General features: G+C 38.0%; 2 protein-coding genes across 3 annotated transcripts in view; one reads left to right on the top strand and one right to left on the bottom strand.

Moving 5' to 3' along the window:
- pth1r (parathyroid hormone 1 receptor) overlaps nucleotides 1-5,038 on the top strand; it is a 47,610-nt gene extending 42,572 nt beyond the window's left edge. The window contains exons 9-13 of one of the 2 annotated variants that reach the window (XM_068341633.1): nucleotides 683-749; nucleotides 893-987; nucleotides 1,406-1,547; nucleotides 1,758-1,799; nucleotides 1,872-5,038. In XM_068341633.1, coding sequence (XP_068197734.1) covers nucleotides 683-749; nucleotides 893-987; nucleotides 1,406-1,547; nucleotides 1,758-1,799; nucleotides 1,872-2,234 — 709 coding nt within the window. In that variant the 3' untranslated portion in view covers nucleotides 2,235-5,038. Of the gene's footprint in view, nucleotides 1-682; nucleotides 750-892; nucleotides 988-1,405; nucleotides 1,548-1,757 lie in introns of both variants that reach the window. The other variant, XM_068341632.1, reaches the window with a different exon arrangement.
- Nucleotides 5,039-5,390: 352 nt separating this feature from the next.
- tmie (transmembrane inner ear) lies at nucleotides 5,391-16,196 on the bottom strand. Its single transcript, XM_068341647.1, has 4 exons — nucleotides 16,062-16,196; nucleotides 12,955-13,072; nucleotides 12,626-12,775; nucleotides 5,391-5,671 (listed from the first exon to the last, which is right to left on the bottom strand). The coding sequence occupies exons 1-4, from the start codon at nucleotides 16,170-16,172 to the stop codon at nucleotides 5,391-5,393; spliced, it is 660 nt and encodes a 219-aa protein (XP_068197748.1). The 5' UTR covers nucleotides 16,173-16,196.
- Between the last annotated feature and the right edge of the window lie 1,138 nt (nucleotides 16,197-17,334).

Raw genomic sequence — 17,334 nt, 5'->3', positions numbered from 1 at the left:
TATTAACCCTGCACTTATTGAAGGGCACCATGGTCAGAATTCGAACCCTGGAATTGATAGCTAAGTGCTACTTTGGTACAGTATCCAGTAGCTGTTCCATAGAAGAGAGTGACATATTCGCAAATATCAGGTCAGCAGAAGAATAACAGAATATTTTGGTCTCTCTTCTACTTTCTGCTTCCCTTTAGCAGTCAGATGCAATGATAGGTATTTAGTCAAAAATCAAATTATCTGTGGACAAAATTGTTAGTCCTTACTTTCTGCAAATTAATGCATCTTGTCACCAAATGCTATTGAAACAAAAAAGAATAGAAATAATTAACTCATTGTTTATTGTGGCAGCAGTTGACGAAATGTGACAATTTAGGCCAAGGATGTTTACAGTAATATTAGCTAAAAAGGCAAAGATATGTTGATGCACACTCAGAAATTCAGAAATGTAAAACCCATGAACATGAAGGGGACTTTATGTGAAGCTTGAGACAAGTGGACCCATTCATGAATATTAAAAGCAGGAAAAGCATAAAATTATTTAGTTTGACGAATTAAAATAATTTCTCAATGGTGATCACGAAGAAGCACAGCAGTTCCGCAAAAGGATCATGGATCACGACATGCATAAGCAGGTCTATAAGCTGTTTATTTCATGCTCGTCTGTTTTGTTGTTGACATTCTCTTGCAGGTGTTGGGACTTAAGTGCAGGCAATTTGAAATGGATATATCAAGTGCCCATTTTAGCAGCTGTAGTGGTGAGTGTGCCAGCTGCTCGTACCTTTTCCGTGCTGTTTGGCCAATGACAGTGTTTCAGTGCACCTGTGGCACTGCAGCCGTAAAATAATACACTCTGTGTGTGCAATTATTTTTCATTTTATTGCTATGTTTCCTTTTTTAGGTTAATTTTATACTGTTTCTGAACATAATCAGAGTCTTGGCAACTAAGCTGCGAGAAACAAATGCTGGAAGGTGTGACACAAGACAGCAGTACAGGTACTAAGTTCCACAGTTGTTCAAAAGGATACTGTCAACCTAACAAGACCAACTGATCCTGTTGATTCATGTGACATATTTGTAATCTTCTTCACTTCCATTGTGATAATACCATGAATATATTCACTGATTGCATTTGCATCATACAGTAGTTCCAACTCTAAAACACTGATTATAAATGGATACTTGTTTCTTCCATGTAAAACCCTTAGCAATTGAAAATCATTCAAAAAGAGGAAAACATCCTGTCCTGACATTTGATGAGCTGGAACCAGACTTTAAAAAATATATGTTTTTAAATAAATGTCTCACATTTTTTGCTTCTCTGAATGTTTTTTTTCTTTAGTCTGTTGAAGGTTTAATGAAGTAATGCCTAGTATTTCAACTATTTTCTAATTCAATTTTACTGTTATCATAGGAAACTGTTGAAGTCTACGTTGGTGCTGATGCCACTTTTTGGTGTCCACTACATCATATTCAATGCCATGCCATATACAGATGTTTCTGGAATCCCCTGGCTTATCCAAATGCACTATGAAATGCTGTTTAACTCCTTCCAGGTAAAGCTGATTTGAATGAAATAACACAAATGTTGATTTAGAGTACATTTTTGAGACATTTCTTTGTGGTTGGCTCTAAAATAAGATGAGATGATGATTTGACTCATTAAATGTAGTATCACACATGCAATCACCAAGAGATAGAGATTAATCAGCTGCTCAAATAAATAGTGAACAATCTAGGTAAATTCTTTCTGTACTCTTTTTCAGGGTTTCTTAGTGGCGATTATTTACTGTTTTTGTAATGGAGAGGTAAGTTTTTCATTCCACAATTGCATGCAATTTTATATTCTTAATTGGATGAATGACATCTTCTGTACTAAGGTGCAAGCAGAGATCAAGAAGTCATGGAGCAGGAGGACTCTGGCCCTGGATTTTAAAAGAAAAGCTCGGAGCGGCAGCAACACTTACAGCTATGGACCTATGGTGTCACACACCAGTGTCACCAATGTCACTGCCAGAGGACCCCTGTCTATCCATCTCAACACAAGGCTTGGACCAGTGTCTGTGAATGGACACCGGAACCTCCCTGGGTACGTGAAGAACGGTTCCGTCTCTGAGAACTCCATACCTTCATCGGGACAAGAGCTTCATATTCCTGATGAGGAGCAATCAGCTCACATTCGGCCCTGTGAAGATCAGAAACCCTCACCTGTGGTAGAGGAGGAGAGGGAGACTGTCATGTGACCTCCAGGGACACTGCTTATAGGGATGAAAATGGGTGAAAAAAACATGAAACTCTCAGGATGTTCTGAAGGGAAGAGCTGTATTCATCCACACTGCCATGTTTTTTTCTCTTGTGAATTGACCCAGGGCATTGCTGACTGACGAGGCTCAGAGCAGAAGCATCAAATCACTTATGTGAACTGGGCCACCTTTTCCTGGGGGACGATCCTAATTGCTTTCAGCTCTTTCACCAACCACCTGCTGCAGTGAACGTGTATGGGGATAATAACAGAATTCATGTTGTTATTTCTTTTCCACTGCCATAACTGATGTTTTTTGTTCTACTCCTTTTTAGCAAACGTGATGTTCTCAGCTTTAGCACATAAATCAACGTGGGGTTAATTACACAAGTTTCCAGGATCAGCCTTAATCAGCTGACGTAAAACCAGGCAGACAATGTATAGTATTAATGCTCCAATTTTCATGCATTTTTTCCAGTGCGGTATCTCATTTCTTCTGCATTGGTTTCAGTGTCAAAGGGAAGGTACTCAGGTATATGAAGTCGTCTGTTGTTGCACACCTATTTTGATTCCTTTAGAGCAGTGTTTTAGCCTGATCAGCATTGCTCTTCTTAGGTTCTTTTTACTCTTAAGAAAAAATCATTACGTATCTTTCTTACCTACAACAGTTGAAGATTGAAGAATGTTTCATGTTCACAAATTCACCAAAACAATATCATAACATACACACATATACACACAATCACGGATAAACACACAAAGCATTTGGCCAATATAATAATGTGTCCCTGAGGATGCTCAAAGTCTATTGAGGTGAAATACAGTAGAAATCTGGCAAAATGTTATTTGTAGATTGTCACACATTTTCAAAAGTAGCCTCATATGAAACATAGTGCAATCATTTGTTTTGTCTCAAATTAAATGAGTAATCTTAAAAAAAAATTAGATTCACTGGATATCCAGCATTAATATTTGTGGTGAATATGAAAGACACCCCAGCAAAGAATAAAAGAGTCAAGATTGTCCAGTACTGTGCTGCTTTTTGATGTATATACAAGTCATAATGTTTACAAAAACCAGAAATACATTTTAATTGTGAGGTAAATCTGTATATGTATATGTATATGTTATAAAGCTATGTTTCAATGTATATTTTTATATGTGTGTGTCTATGGGATGTTTGCAATGTTTGATAATGTATGTATTCCAAAACAGAACTGGTACATTATTTACAGGTGACAGATGGCATTTAAACTACATTCAATGCATTTTATAAAACAGAATTTATACAATTTTACAAAACTCTAACTTGGCATTTACCTTATGCAACCTGCATGGTTTGTGGGTTGGATTTACACAGTACACTGATCAGTGAAAATTTAGCTTAGTTTACCAAAGAAAAACAGCATGCCACCAGAGAAACAGTTATTTGTCACTATAAGCACTATCCAAAAAATACTTGCTCAGGGCAGATGGTGCCAGAAAATGCCAATGAAAGAGAGTCCTCAAACAGACTGAAGTTACATATGAGCAAGCAATATAAAAAAAAAATCCACAACAGTCAGTAACAAATGGACAGTGACCAGTTTAATTTCTTAATTGTCCTATTGGACCTTTGTGTAACTTAAAAGATAAATTAGTTTCTGTTTGGTTTGAACCAAAACTAAATAATGCCCCAAATCTCCTTAGGGACTCGGTTTTGACAAAGGGTGGTGTGATTACTGCCTCAGATCTCCACTTGTTTTCCTTCAAGTAGATTATCAAAGACAGAAGAAGTGTACTTGTTAACGTACTGTCCAAAATCCCTGAACCAAGGAAGGTTCAGGGATTTTGAAACTATGAAAATATTACAGAAATTATGAGCACTTGTTACATTTGAAATCAGTCATACTGTAAATTGGGTCCATAAATCGTTCACTAGCACACCAACTGGGTAATAAAGCTAAAAATAGTCCTAAAAATAGTCAGTGATGACTTATTCTAGGGTAATATTTTACATAGCTCAAGTTCCATGCTGTTTCTGTAAAACATGAGGTTTTTTTGAGTGGGGTGATGCGGTGAGGGGGTTAACAAATGTTTAACAATTATTAAGATTTGGGGTTGTTTTTGAGGTGTTTTAAGAAGAACTGGAGCATTGTAGGGATGATTTTGGCATTTAATGGTAAAAAACAATTATTATTATTAAGCATTTTTAGTTAATTTTACATCCATGTATATTTAACAATTAGCAGTTGAATTCTTCTTGCACCCAGGTTCTACAACACCAAAGGCATCAGCCATTCTTACCAACAAAGGTTGACTGCAACACTAATTACAATTGGCTACAGTGGTGAAAAACACTAATCCTCAATACTGCAGTTTCAGAATACAATATTTTATTGTCATGTGAATAATTAGCTTTTAACTGGCTTTTCAAAAGTAATTATTACCATTCTAACCATCCTCTGATATGTACAGTATTTTAAGTGTTGTTGATTGAGGTGATTGCTCTTGCTGTTGTAATATCAGGCTTTTCCGAAACCTCATTGCCACTTTGCAGGTAAACGTTGTTATTGGTGTGTAATTCAGGCATTTCTCAATAAAAAAAGAGTTGGTGTCACATCATTAGTTTTTTAAATATAAAAAATATTATATTTGAGCACTTTAATATGCTATAATACAATATTGTTTTCTGATTGTAACATGTAAAATTATTGTGTTATGGAATCAAGAGAATATTACGGCAAATAATCCTAGAGCTTATGTTGTATTTCATTGTCAAGTACCTCTCAAATGAAAATATAAAATGTGTTTAATTGTCTTTTATTTATCTTGTGCTGAAATGGTTTTTTTTCTGGGTCAACATTTGTTTTCATGCTTTAAGACATGAGTTATTACAGGCATTTTCGTCTCATCAGTCAGAAATGATGTGGGCATGTTGTAGCTTCAGTGTGAACTTGGAATAAAATAGAAGGATGGTTTCTTGTCTTTAATGTTCATAAGTAAATTTGGATTTTAATTCTACCTGTTCTTCCAACAAACAAACATCTTATATAAATAGGGGTTTGTTTATTTCCATTATGTTATACAAATTTAGAAAAAAAAAGTGCAACATGCTTGCAGTCAAAAATACTAAATGAAATTGTTGTTTCCAGCATAGGTCTGTGGAAAGCAGAGGTCACTTCTGAGTTTTTCTTGTTCCACCTTTGGCCCCTCCTTTGCCTCCTTTATCTCCCTTGTCTCCAGCTTTTTGTCCTTTCCCTTCTCCAGCTTCTTTCTTGGTTGCTTCTTTCTCACCCTTGTCACCCTTCTTCTTTGTTGGTGTATCCTTTTCATTTCCTTTTCCTTCTTTGGCACCCTTGCCCTCTTTCTTGCCTTCTTTGGTCTTCTTCTCTTCTTTCTCAGCATCCACTTTCCCAGAAACGGTTGTCACCTCCTCGGTTTCTTCAGGTTTTGCAGCTGCATAAAAAAAAAAAAGATGTCAAAATGAGGGAGAATTTTATCACACAGAATGCCTGGTTTTATAGGTTGATCTACTAAAGATAGATAGATACATAGATACATACATACATACATACTTTATTAATCCCAAAGAAAATTGCACATATAGTGGATATGTGCAATTTCTCAGGCACCAGGAGAAAAAGAAACACTGACACCACAAGACATACACTACACTAACAGACACATGCAGCACAGGACATATACTAAACTAAAACTAAAATATAAACAGTATAAAATCAAATAACATACAATAGAAAGTAAACATAGTAGGAGGCTCACATGGTGGGTAAGGTACACCCTTCTTACATTTTAAGGCATGTCACTATCTAATGTCACTACATCACAACTCCTTGGTCCCACTACACTGCAGCACAGGCTGAAATCCCATCTCCTACACTCCATTCAACCGCGTGCTGACCTCGCCACCTCCCCTCGCTCCTCCTGAGAGAGTCATTGTAACCCATGATGGCACGTGGCATGACGGAGGACCTCAGCCTCTCTGTGGAGGTGCTGTGTGACAGTAGTCTGCCGCTGAAGGTGCTTCTCTGCTGGGAGAAGGTGGCGTGCAGGCATATTTATAATAAGTGTAATTTATTCATTCTATTAATTGAATGAGGTGTTTTTCTGGTGATAAATAGTGGAAAAATTAGTCAGGTTTGTGTAGTCTTATTATTTTTATGCGCCACTAGGAATGAGCAGAATACAATACAAGTGATTAAAAATCTCTAACCAAAGTCAGACTGAGGTTTTGAAAAACTCTTTTAAATAAAGTCAACTTGAGATGTAAGAAAAGCTTGAAGACATTTCACCTCTCAATCTACAGGCTTCTTCGGTTCTGGATAGATGTTAAATGGTAGCAGTTATTTAATCTTGTGGGAGTCATCGAGGTCTCTAAGTCATAATGACAGTCATTGAAACCCCGGCTGTAGGATCCATCCCCAGAAAGGTTTGAGTCACTTGGCAGTCATTTGCTCCCTGTACTCAAACAAATGAGATTTGAGTTTCTGGGGAACCCAAACTACATCGTTTATAGAGGACAGGTGATGGAGAAGGCTTGTTGAGGATCCATGTCAAGTTTGACATACAGTAGATTGCTTCTTTAACCCCTCTCTGAGATGTGTACATTGTTATCTTCCAGAAAAGGAGTCATTCGCTGTCCTCAATGTACAATGCAATTTTGAGTTCCAGCCTTAAGATACTCAAATCTCAACATGTCTTCAATCTTTTCCTACAAGTCTGGTTGACTTCATTCACAGAGTTTGGAAAAGTGAAGTTCAATTGCAATATGATTTAAACTTGCCGTTTCTATACCTGTCTTGTGTTTTATTGACTGTCAGCTCTCCTATTGACAGGTTGTCATGCAGCAGCACTGATGACTGCAGTTGTTCCCAGTTGAGGATGTGTGATCACATGCTACAGTATGCACCTCACTGTCATATCATACAGCATTTGGAAAACTTAATATCAACGAATGCCAATACCTTCTCATACTGAACCAAGAAAACCAAGGTAAATGTCCAGTACGCATGAGAGATTCTGAGCTGTGGAAGCATGCAATGAGCAGAGTTTAAGCTAATAAATTACAATTTGCAAATCAACCCTTAAAAATAATGCAACATCTGTACTCAGACACACTGGTACAAACTGTCACAATCTCATGTTGACTCGCAATCATGAGCAATCCCAGCCTTAGTAAACATACGCACCAGTAGCATATCGTGATTTTTGTTTTTGAGCAATTTCTTTTAATTAGATTGAAAGTACAAAATAGTATGTTTTGTCTTGGTAACAGAATCACCCCTCTATTAGGCAGAACAAGGGGAACCAGACAAATGCCACACTGCAGAAACACTGAATAGACAAAGAACCCAAGAAAACAAGTGACAAATACACATATTACTAGCTCCCTAAGGTGGTCAGAGTACATTTAAACTTGCCAACAACAGATTGTTAGAGGTTTTTTAATACATTTTTTGTCTACTTGACACACTGTATGTGACAGTGTGGTGGGCACACGTATGCACACTGAGTGCCTTCCAGTTTTTTCTGTCTTGACTGAAACCAGCTGTCACGGACTATCAGCCAACCATCAGGAAGATTCAGTTGTGTCACAACAGGATTCTGAAACTGTCACACTTTTACCCTGAAGAACTTCTTCATAATTCAAAAATTCTCATCTGTTGTCTGTTTTTCACCTTGCCTCTTTATATATACAACACTAGACTTGACAAAATAATGTGTCACTGGAATGGCTTGAAGTCTAAAATGGTGAAATGTAGATGCTTGTTCAAATCTTAGTCAAATCTTGAGTGTGCTTGATTTTTTGTTTTAAATTAAACTGTGTATCAAAGAGGAAATCATGATGTTAACGTTGCTTTCTAATAGGGGTCCTAACTGTCACTCACTCATAGCTATTAAGGGTTCAGATTAGCTAGAGCTGGTCTAGTTTGTTATTGTAGATTTAACAATGTGGTGTCAACAGAAAATCAAATTTCAGTCTGATGGGTACTGCACAACCTTCAAAATTTCTAAATGTATCATTAAAAATAGTGCTTCTGCTAGCAACATGCAATTTACCTGACATTGCAAACATTATCTCCTGAGGAGAAGAGCAGGGCTAATAATGAGATCATTCTTCTTGGAAGTCTATGACTCATCATTCAGTATGATGCAAATCTCAAATGACATTTTCTTTGCTTCCCCTTCAGCACTGTAGCCATGAGATTTGAGAGTTGTTAAGAGGACAGCTGTAGCAGTGTAGAATCAGTAGGGATGTCTGCATTTTTCAAAGGAAGAAAATGGAATAGATTGATTCGTTTCTGTCACTGGATTTAATTGACTGTGGGAGAGCTTGTGAGAGGGCAAGAGAGAGAGAGGTTTTGTTCCTTTGTGTCATTCTTTCTGTGCATTTGGACAAGATTCTTGGCAAACCCCCCCCCCCAATAATTTCACATTCAAAAGACTTGTTCCAAAGTCTTTGAGCAGCTTTCTAAGAATGTGTGAAATAGAGGAGCTCTTTATGAAATAATATTGAGGGACAACTTTTTTCCCTATTTAATCTTTAATGTACACAAAGCATAGCTGAAGAAAAGGAACCATTTGCGTATTTCTGACATAAACAGCGCAAAATGGTTTATTTTTCTGCTCATGGTTCAGAAGAGCCATCTTCACTATTTAAAATAGCCGCAGTCAGTGCACCTTCCCTTCAGCCCCTCTCAGAGCTACATTGTTGATTAGTCATACGGTCAGGGAAGAGCATTTACTCCAGTGCACATCGGATCAACTCTCTGTGAAGACACTGGAGACTACAGAGATAAGGAATCTCTTCCCACAGTAGGTTTACCAGATGCTCTTATCTGACAATTACTGCACAATAAAAACACACTGGAAGCTGAATGCTGTTTTTCATAATTAGTGGCACAAATGATAATTTATTGTATTTATGCACATGGTTGCATTGTATAGCAAAGGAAAGAATCAGAGAAGTAAAATGTCAGTCCCTATTTGTCATTTTTCATAACCTGAAAAAGCTACAGCAATGCAGCTAAGATGGCATTGCAAAACATAAAACTACACTAAGAATGCAAGAGAGAAAAGGAGCAAGTATAGTTAGAATATGTACCATTTGCACCATACCATATAAATCATGAAACAAAGGTCATACAGTATAATAAATTATAGAGATAGTGCGATTGATTTGCTTTATAGAAAAGTACTTTTGAAAAAGCAAAATGCATCACTAAACATGCTGCATGCATTGACATGCTCACTGCTTACAGTAATAGCAATTTTCAGTCCCATAATGTTTTATATTGTCATTCCACTGTTCATGGTGCAAACCATGTTCATGCATCTATTTTTGTGCATCATGAACATACAAAAGTAGAAATTACAAAAGCTGTCCTAGCAAACAAGAGCAGGACAAATTTGCATTTTTAGACTTAATGAAAATTGCTAAATACACTATTAATTACTGCTGCACAACAATGGAACAGGTAAGAAATAGTTAGAAGTTTTGTGTCTTATTTTTTGGATACATATCTCAAAAGTGATGATTTGATATATATTACCAAGTTGTTGCTTTTTGTGCTTGTATTTTGAATTTGTAGCAATACAATATCATTTACTGTAAGCAAGATAACGCAGAGTGTAGCATACACTGGATGGATGTGAGACACAAGAAAAGGACTTGCAGATAGCAACCAATGTTCATACTGAATCCCTTAATCAAGAAGAAAGAAAAGTTTTGAAGAAAAACAAATCGTCCTGTCTGTGTTGGAGTGAGGGATCTAGGTTATTCCTCTCTGACTCTAATGTCAGAGAGATGGCTGTCATTAGCACTTTGGACTTGTCCAGAGACTGTCTGCACTGCAGAAGCATCTGGGGCAGCTGGAACAGGAGATGAGAAGAGAAGAGAAGAGAAGAGAAGAGAAGAGAAGAGAAGAGAAGAGAAGAGAAGAGAAGAGAAGAGAAGAGAAGAGAAGAGAAGAGAAGAGAAGAGAAGAGAAAACAGGGGAAGACAAGACAAGACAAGAGGAGACAAGAGAAAAAGACAACAGAATATTTAATTTGCAATGCAATAGACATAGCAGAGGAATTTTCAGAAGTGCAGCACACATTGATGAAAAGTAAGTACAAAAAATGTTATGTAAAAAGAGTTTCTCTTAGCTTTAGCATAAAGTACCATTTTAAAAAAAGACAAAAAAAAGGGGGGTCTTATGTCTTGCACATTCGAAGATGCATGCAGTGACTTCAGATTTGCTTCTAACCTTGTCTTCACCATGGTGGCAACAAGCTGCAACACTGGGGGGAGCGCACCTGCTTGTAACACCCTCAAACAAGGTCCAAATATAACACTGCTTATAGCAAAATCAGTTGTATCAAAATAATATATCAAAACGCTGGATTAACACACATACAATAGAATAAAAGTTGTGCTTCAGTCTGAAGCTTTGGCCTTCAGTAGGTGGTCCTGTTATTGAAAGGCTTCCACCAATCAGATGAGAAAGCAAACCTCCCATTGTGGTGCACCTTTTCAAAATACGGTAATCCTTCGCACATTCACACATCAACACGTGCAGCTTCACTACATCACTGATTTTTAGTAGGTAGTCAAGTGATACCATACACACATTCTATTGGGTGATGGCATCCGGAAGTGCGCTACGTTCCGCGAGTATAGGAACGCAGCGCACTTCCATGAGACACAAAGATAGAAGGTGGTTTAATATCAGTATGGAGAAGGCTCAGAAACGTTTAAATTACCGTAAATAATAAAATAATTACTTCGTCGCTATATTGCAGAATTTTGTTTTTGCAGGTGGTTCCTGGAACGTGTTAACCACGAGTAACGAGTAATTACTGTAGTGACTTTTCTCAGTGTTAAGTAGCTGGTGTTAGCTACGTACTTCCAGGTAGCTGTGCATTGTTCCCCAACACAATCCATTAGTATAGGCCTGCACTTAGAAACCAGTGACAAGAATGCAAAGGATGAAGCTAATACAGCTAATGTTAGCCACACTACAACCGCTGGTTCTATTGTAATTATGAGTAAAATGCGCAAATATTAAAAAAACTGAAAAGTTGAATTTCACGTCATGGAAGTGTGTGTGTGTGTGTGTGTGTGTGTGTGTGTGTGTGTGTGTGTGTGTGTGTGTGTGTGTGTGTGTGTGTGTGTGTGTGTGTGTGTGTGTGTGTGTGTGTGTGTGTGTGTGTGTGTGTGTGTGAAACACAAAGCAACAATGGACAAGGATGGAACTGGCAGCGCAATGTATCAGGCCACTCATTCATTTCAGGTTTTCTTGGCTGACAGACTTCCTGTAATTGACAGGAAAATAAATTACAGTAGTCTTTTACCATTAGCATCTGAGATTTTTGTGAAAATGGATTTTAATTTCTTCGCCTGTTCACAGAAATAATTAAGGTAGGTGTTTTCTTTATTTCACAGGTACAGTGTTCTTAGAATTATAACACTGTGATGGTCCCTTGAGTTACTTTGTTTATCTATTTGATACAGAACTTGCATCTGAGTGTGAAGCTGACGTGAAAATTTAAATCCTGCTTTCAGACTTCATTTATAACTCTGCTTTTTGACACTACCATCATGGCCGCTAGGTTGTTTTTTGTTTGTCACTTAATTGTAATTTATAGATAATTCAGCAGTCCTCTTTTGGTTATATTCCTTAGTTTGTTTGAGCAGCATCCTTTGGCCCTTTTGTTAATTTTGAAAACCTTACCTCTGTGACGGGATTTAAAATAATATTTGCTTTATTAAATATTGTTATTTCAACCCTTTGACATCAACTCTTTTTAACGAACTCAGTCATAACAACATGTTTGGTTATCTATAATGTTTGTTCTTTTTTATTTATTCGCCTGTACAGCACTTTGGTTGACTGTGGTTGTGGTAATGTGCTCAACAAATAAAGATTGGATTGGATTGGATTTGCCTTTTATTCACATCTTCCACTCTTTGTCATGGCTGTAGAGCCAGGTCAGGACAATTGCAGTAAAAAATAGGAACATATCTGTAATGAGAATTTTAATGTCTTAAGATATTTTATATTTTATATCTCATTTCTGAAGGACAGACATGGCACTGATGCTGCCAGTTTAACAATGTTTCGTGGCAAAAATACCATGAAACATCGTGAACCCTTGTATAAAACTATCAACGTTATCAGAACCACGTTGTAGTCTCCAACAAGAATTTTCAATGATATCATGTGCAGCTCCAAAACAGTTTAGCACAACCAATGATCAACAAGTAGAGGATTTCCAGAAAGTTGATGTAGGGCATAAAGAAATTTTGTATTTCTGTTACCAATGTACCAAACAAACTTAATATACAACTACAAATTTAATATAGTTATAACGTTGCACTGAGGTATTTATAATACAGGTACTTACATCCTGGGATCTCAGTTAGCTCATTCAGAGGTGGCACTGTCTCCAAAGTATTTGCATATTTTTTGGCGGCCTGTCTTTGAAGGTGCCTTGCCTCGATTTCCTTTTTGGTTCTTGGAATTCGGCATTTGAATATGCAGCACAGAGTGATAACTGGTTTGAAGAGAAAAACAGGGTTATGAGGTTGTTATATATTACATTAAATGGATGGATGGATGGATGGATGGATGGATGGATGGATGGATGGATGGATGGATGGATGGATAGATGGATGGATGAATTAACCAATGGACAGATATACAGGTGATATAGATAGAAAAAGAGCGACTGACCAACTGCTAGAGCAAATACTGCAAAGATGCCAATGACCTGCCACAAGCGGAGCCCCCAAAAAACGACGGTCTCTGAGGTGACTGGGTCCGGCTTCTTCGGAGGTTCTGTGGGTAAAAGCTGTGGAAAAATGAGACAACATTGATTTTGAAGAAATTGCACACTACAAATAAACATCTATCAAACACAACTGTGGTTACGGCAAAAACATTGTCCACTTATCTGTGGTTTGAGCCACAATTCCCCAGTCTACATTTATGGACCTTTGTATCTTTGAACAAGATTTAACCCCACTTTGTTCCCCAGGTGCCATAAGGGCTGTCAACTGCTCCCAAGGGATGGGTCAAATGCAGAGAAGAATCAATGAAGTTTGCTTTTTTTTTCAAACAAAAAAGCTGTTTGCGTTCTACAGTACGCCTTCGGCAAGCCTGAGCTGTGGAAGATATTCCTTTGTGTTCCTGTCCTCAAGAATCCAGCCTCAAGGATTACCAACCAGTAGCACTGACATCAACTGTCATGAAGGTGCCAGAAAGGCTAGTCTTGACCTTTTTGGGGATACTAGTGAACACTCGACCTTCCACAATTCACCTGTCAACTTTTCCTGGGTGTGAATGACACCTCCACCTACCACCCTTTCGTATCTGCAGTGTTGGCAGCATAGTGACAATTACGTGCTACCATTTCTCGGTTAAGAAGTGTTCATTGCCCAATGCCATTAATCTGTATAACAGACCACCAGAACTCAGTTTAACAACACCATAGATGGATGAATGGATGGATGGATGGATGAATTGATGGAAGGAAGGAAGGAAGGAAGGAAGGAAGGAAGGAAGGAAGGAAGGAAGGAAGGAAGGAAGGAAGGAAGGAAGGAAGGAAGGAAGGAAGGAAGGAAGGAAGGAAGGAAGGGAGGGAGGAAGGGAGGAAGGAAAGAAGGGAGGGAGAGAGGGAGGAAGGAAGGAAGGAAGGAAGGCAGGCAGGCAGGAACGAAGGACAGATCATGGATGGATGGGGGGACGGATTGATGAATGGAAGAAAGGAAGGAAGGATGAATGGACAGACAGACGGACGGACGGACGGACGGACGGACAGACAGACAGACAGACAGACAGACAGACAGATAGATAGATAGATAGATAGATATCCAAATATGAATATGGTGGGGGATTTTCATCCAGTTTTTCAACTGAACTGAATCTTTCTTAGATAACCTTTTTTTTAAGTAAAAGTGAAAATCCAGTTAACCATTCCTTAAAATCATTTTCAAGAAAACACATAGTGTACCCGAATAACGTACAGATAACTATAGATATTTCTTAATCTGTAACTATAAAATGTTTCTGTGTTTTCACTGAACTGCAATGATGGCCTTAGATACCTCAATAGACTGCATCCAAACAAATGCTTTTCTATTTTTGAAAAATGTCATCTCAGAGCTGCAGGTTAGCAGGTTAACACTGACAGAGAAACATTGAGTTTGTTTCTCAAATCAATGAAGTAGATCAATAATTTTCAGTCCCTGAAAAAAAGAATTGCACAAAATTCTCCTTTTACTGCGTATTGATTACTTCACTGGATTATACTAGATTGTCTTGGAAACTGTATATGTAATCTATAAATCTACCACAGATGGATCTGAAAATGGACATTATTGTGCCTGCTTGCTTTACTTGATGGTTATCATGTGGTGTAAGAGAAAAGTGCTTTAAAAATAACCTGAGCCAGTAGCCTGGTGAAAACCAAGGAGGTTTTACAGAAAATGAAAATTGTGACAGGATTTATTCGTTTTGGTATGAATAAAAATAACCATGAAGATCATTAAGATGACAGAAGCATGCACCCACCTTATTTTGACAGCCAGCATTTGTGAAAATAAACAAATAAATTGGCAGGTATGAGGATAAACCTAGTATGTGCGGAAATTGATCTCCCACCAACAATGTTTTTTATTCTGTGTCACCTGAGACTCAGCATGAAGAGCAAAGGACGCTGTTTGCTTTGGCTGTTTGTCAAAAGTGAGACCTGGTCTTGGCAAACCACTGTGTTAAAAATGACTGTCGTCTTAAGCTGTATTTGTGACCTCTATGTTATAAGCCTACCAAAGACAATACGAACGGGGCTGCTGAACCTAAACAAAGATGTACAGAAAGATATATCTGAATGAAAGCACACTTCAGTTTGTGCAACTCCCAAAGAAGGATTACCCTTTATGGAGATGCTTGGGGCTGCTCTTAAACAATATCAGTTTTGCCTGAAGAGTGATTATGTTATGATAAGTCCTTACTTCTGAAAGGTCATTTCATGTGGCAGTGTTAGAGGCTGTATGCCTCAGATTTTTGTTTGTTGAAATGAACAACATGGATCTCAAGTTACCTCATTTTAACTATTACACTGCCAAATTTATTACATATCTGTTTCTTGGACTTGGTAGAGTAGTTTGCTTGTTCATCACATATTGAATGGTATGTTTGTGGAGTCTTTCTCAACAAAGTGTTCTGTTTCTTTGAGAAATCCTTTTTGGGCTATTCAGGGATTACCTATAATATGTTTTTAAAACATATATCCATCATTGAATTTAGCACATTACGTATGTTAATTTAGGCATATAGTTTGCTGCTATTTGTAAAAATAATTCACAATTACTTAAGATACGCAGCAAATTAAGAGTTATATTTATGTGGTATTTCGTTACAGTATACTTTCAAGAAAGTAGGTCAACTGCGTTTTTTTTAAAGCCAAGTTATTCCTTTCTTCCTTTATGCCCTTTTTCTTTAATAAAAAAAACTATGTATTTCAGCTGCTCTTTTCTTGTTGGATCATCGTGTTAGTCATATTCTTACAAACCAATTCTCTACAGCTCCAAGGCATAAAAACACCTCGTTGCATCAGGACTCGCCTTTCTCATCCTCTTCGATGGTTGCAGCCATTTAAATACAGGCTTTTTTGTATCCTGTTTCAACATGGTTACTGGTACTCATTCCTCAACAGGCAAGCAACACCTCTGGTGTCCAAACAATATAAGTCACATAATCACACCAGGACCAATTACATATAGTATAGAATGCATTCCTGAGTGACCTGTAGAGGACATGACATTATGTCAGGCTCTTACCTCAGGATCCGGGACTTGGGAGAACACAGATGATAAGCACTGAGACAACAGCACTGCTCCCCAACCCCTCAGCAAGAGCTGAAGTGGAGATACAGGCTGCTCCCCAGTCATTGTCTCCCCTCCTTTCTCCTTTCCTTTGCCTCTTCTTCTTCCTCAGTCTGCCGTTTTTCCTGCACGGGCGTCACACACAGGACAGGACCACAATGGCACTGGGCAATTAATGGTTACTGTGAAGCTGATATTGCCTTCCATTTATGTTTTGCTACTCTGATGCTCTACATGTCGTCCTTCTGCAAGACTGCAGGCACACCAGTGGTCATCACTTCAGGATTCTCCAAACTGCTCTGCTACAATAGAGAGAGCCTGCCCTGCTGTTAGGGCACATCAATTAATTAATAGACCTGGTGTAGTTTACAGCCGGCTCATCCTGCTGGGGACAGGCAGTTAACTCAGAGTGTGTGTGTGTGTGTGTGTGTGTGTGTGTGTGTGTGTGTGTGTGTGTGTGTGTGTGTGTGTGTGTGTGTGTGTGTGTGTGTGTGTGCGTGCGCGTGTGTGTGCGTGTATGTGTGTGGAGGGGAGGGGCAATACAGTAGGACAATGAGGCTGGCTTGTGCAGGACTCTAAAGCTGAAGGGTGTAAATGTCATCATGTTTGCTGACTCAGGTTTCAATGCATTTGCATACAAAGTGTTTGTGTGTTTTTTGTGTATGGTGTGGTTCTTCAAATCAATCAAAATGATCTTTTTCTATGATTGTTCAGTAACTGAAAAAGCACAATCTTAGAACAGAAAGTTTCATTTTCAGATCGTTGATCCTCACCTTCAGTACACCTTAAAAATTTTGTGACTCACCCATTAATCGTTGCAGAAACTGGATTTTATGTCTAGTTCATGTGCTTGGATCAAGGAGCTTGCACACACATTAAGCACACAGTATACCACATTTGAAGATACTTAGTTAATCATGTAATCATTTTATATACATTAAAACTATACTTTAGAGGTTCATTCACTGTTAAGATAGCAGTACAATACAAGTAGTAGTACAATAAATTTTTGATTCTGCATATTCTCATGTGCACACTGAATGCCCTTTCTTTACGTTCTCACATTCTGGGTGATAAAACCTAAGTCTCAAATGTCATAGGTTTTAGAACAAATAGCAGAAACCATCCAGTAGATATTCAAAAACCTGCCAGGGTCATTTTGGCACTGGTTTAGAGACTTTTTCTTCTGACATGAGAGGACTTCTTCTTGGGAAGACGTGATACCCGT

Source organism: Antennarius striatus, chromosome 18, assembly GCF_040054535.1.
Source record: "Antennarius striatus isolate MH-2024 chromosome 18, ASM4005453v1, whole genome shotgun sequence".
Taxonomy (NCBI): Eukaryota; Metazoa; Chordata; class Actinopteri; order Lophiiformes; family Antennariidae; genus Antennarius; species Antennarius striatus.
This window is presented reverse-complemented; position numbering and strand designations above follow the sequence as displayed.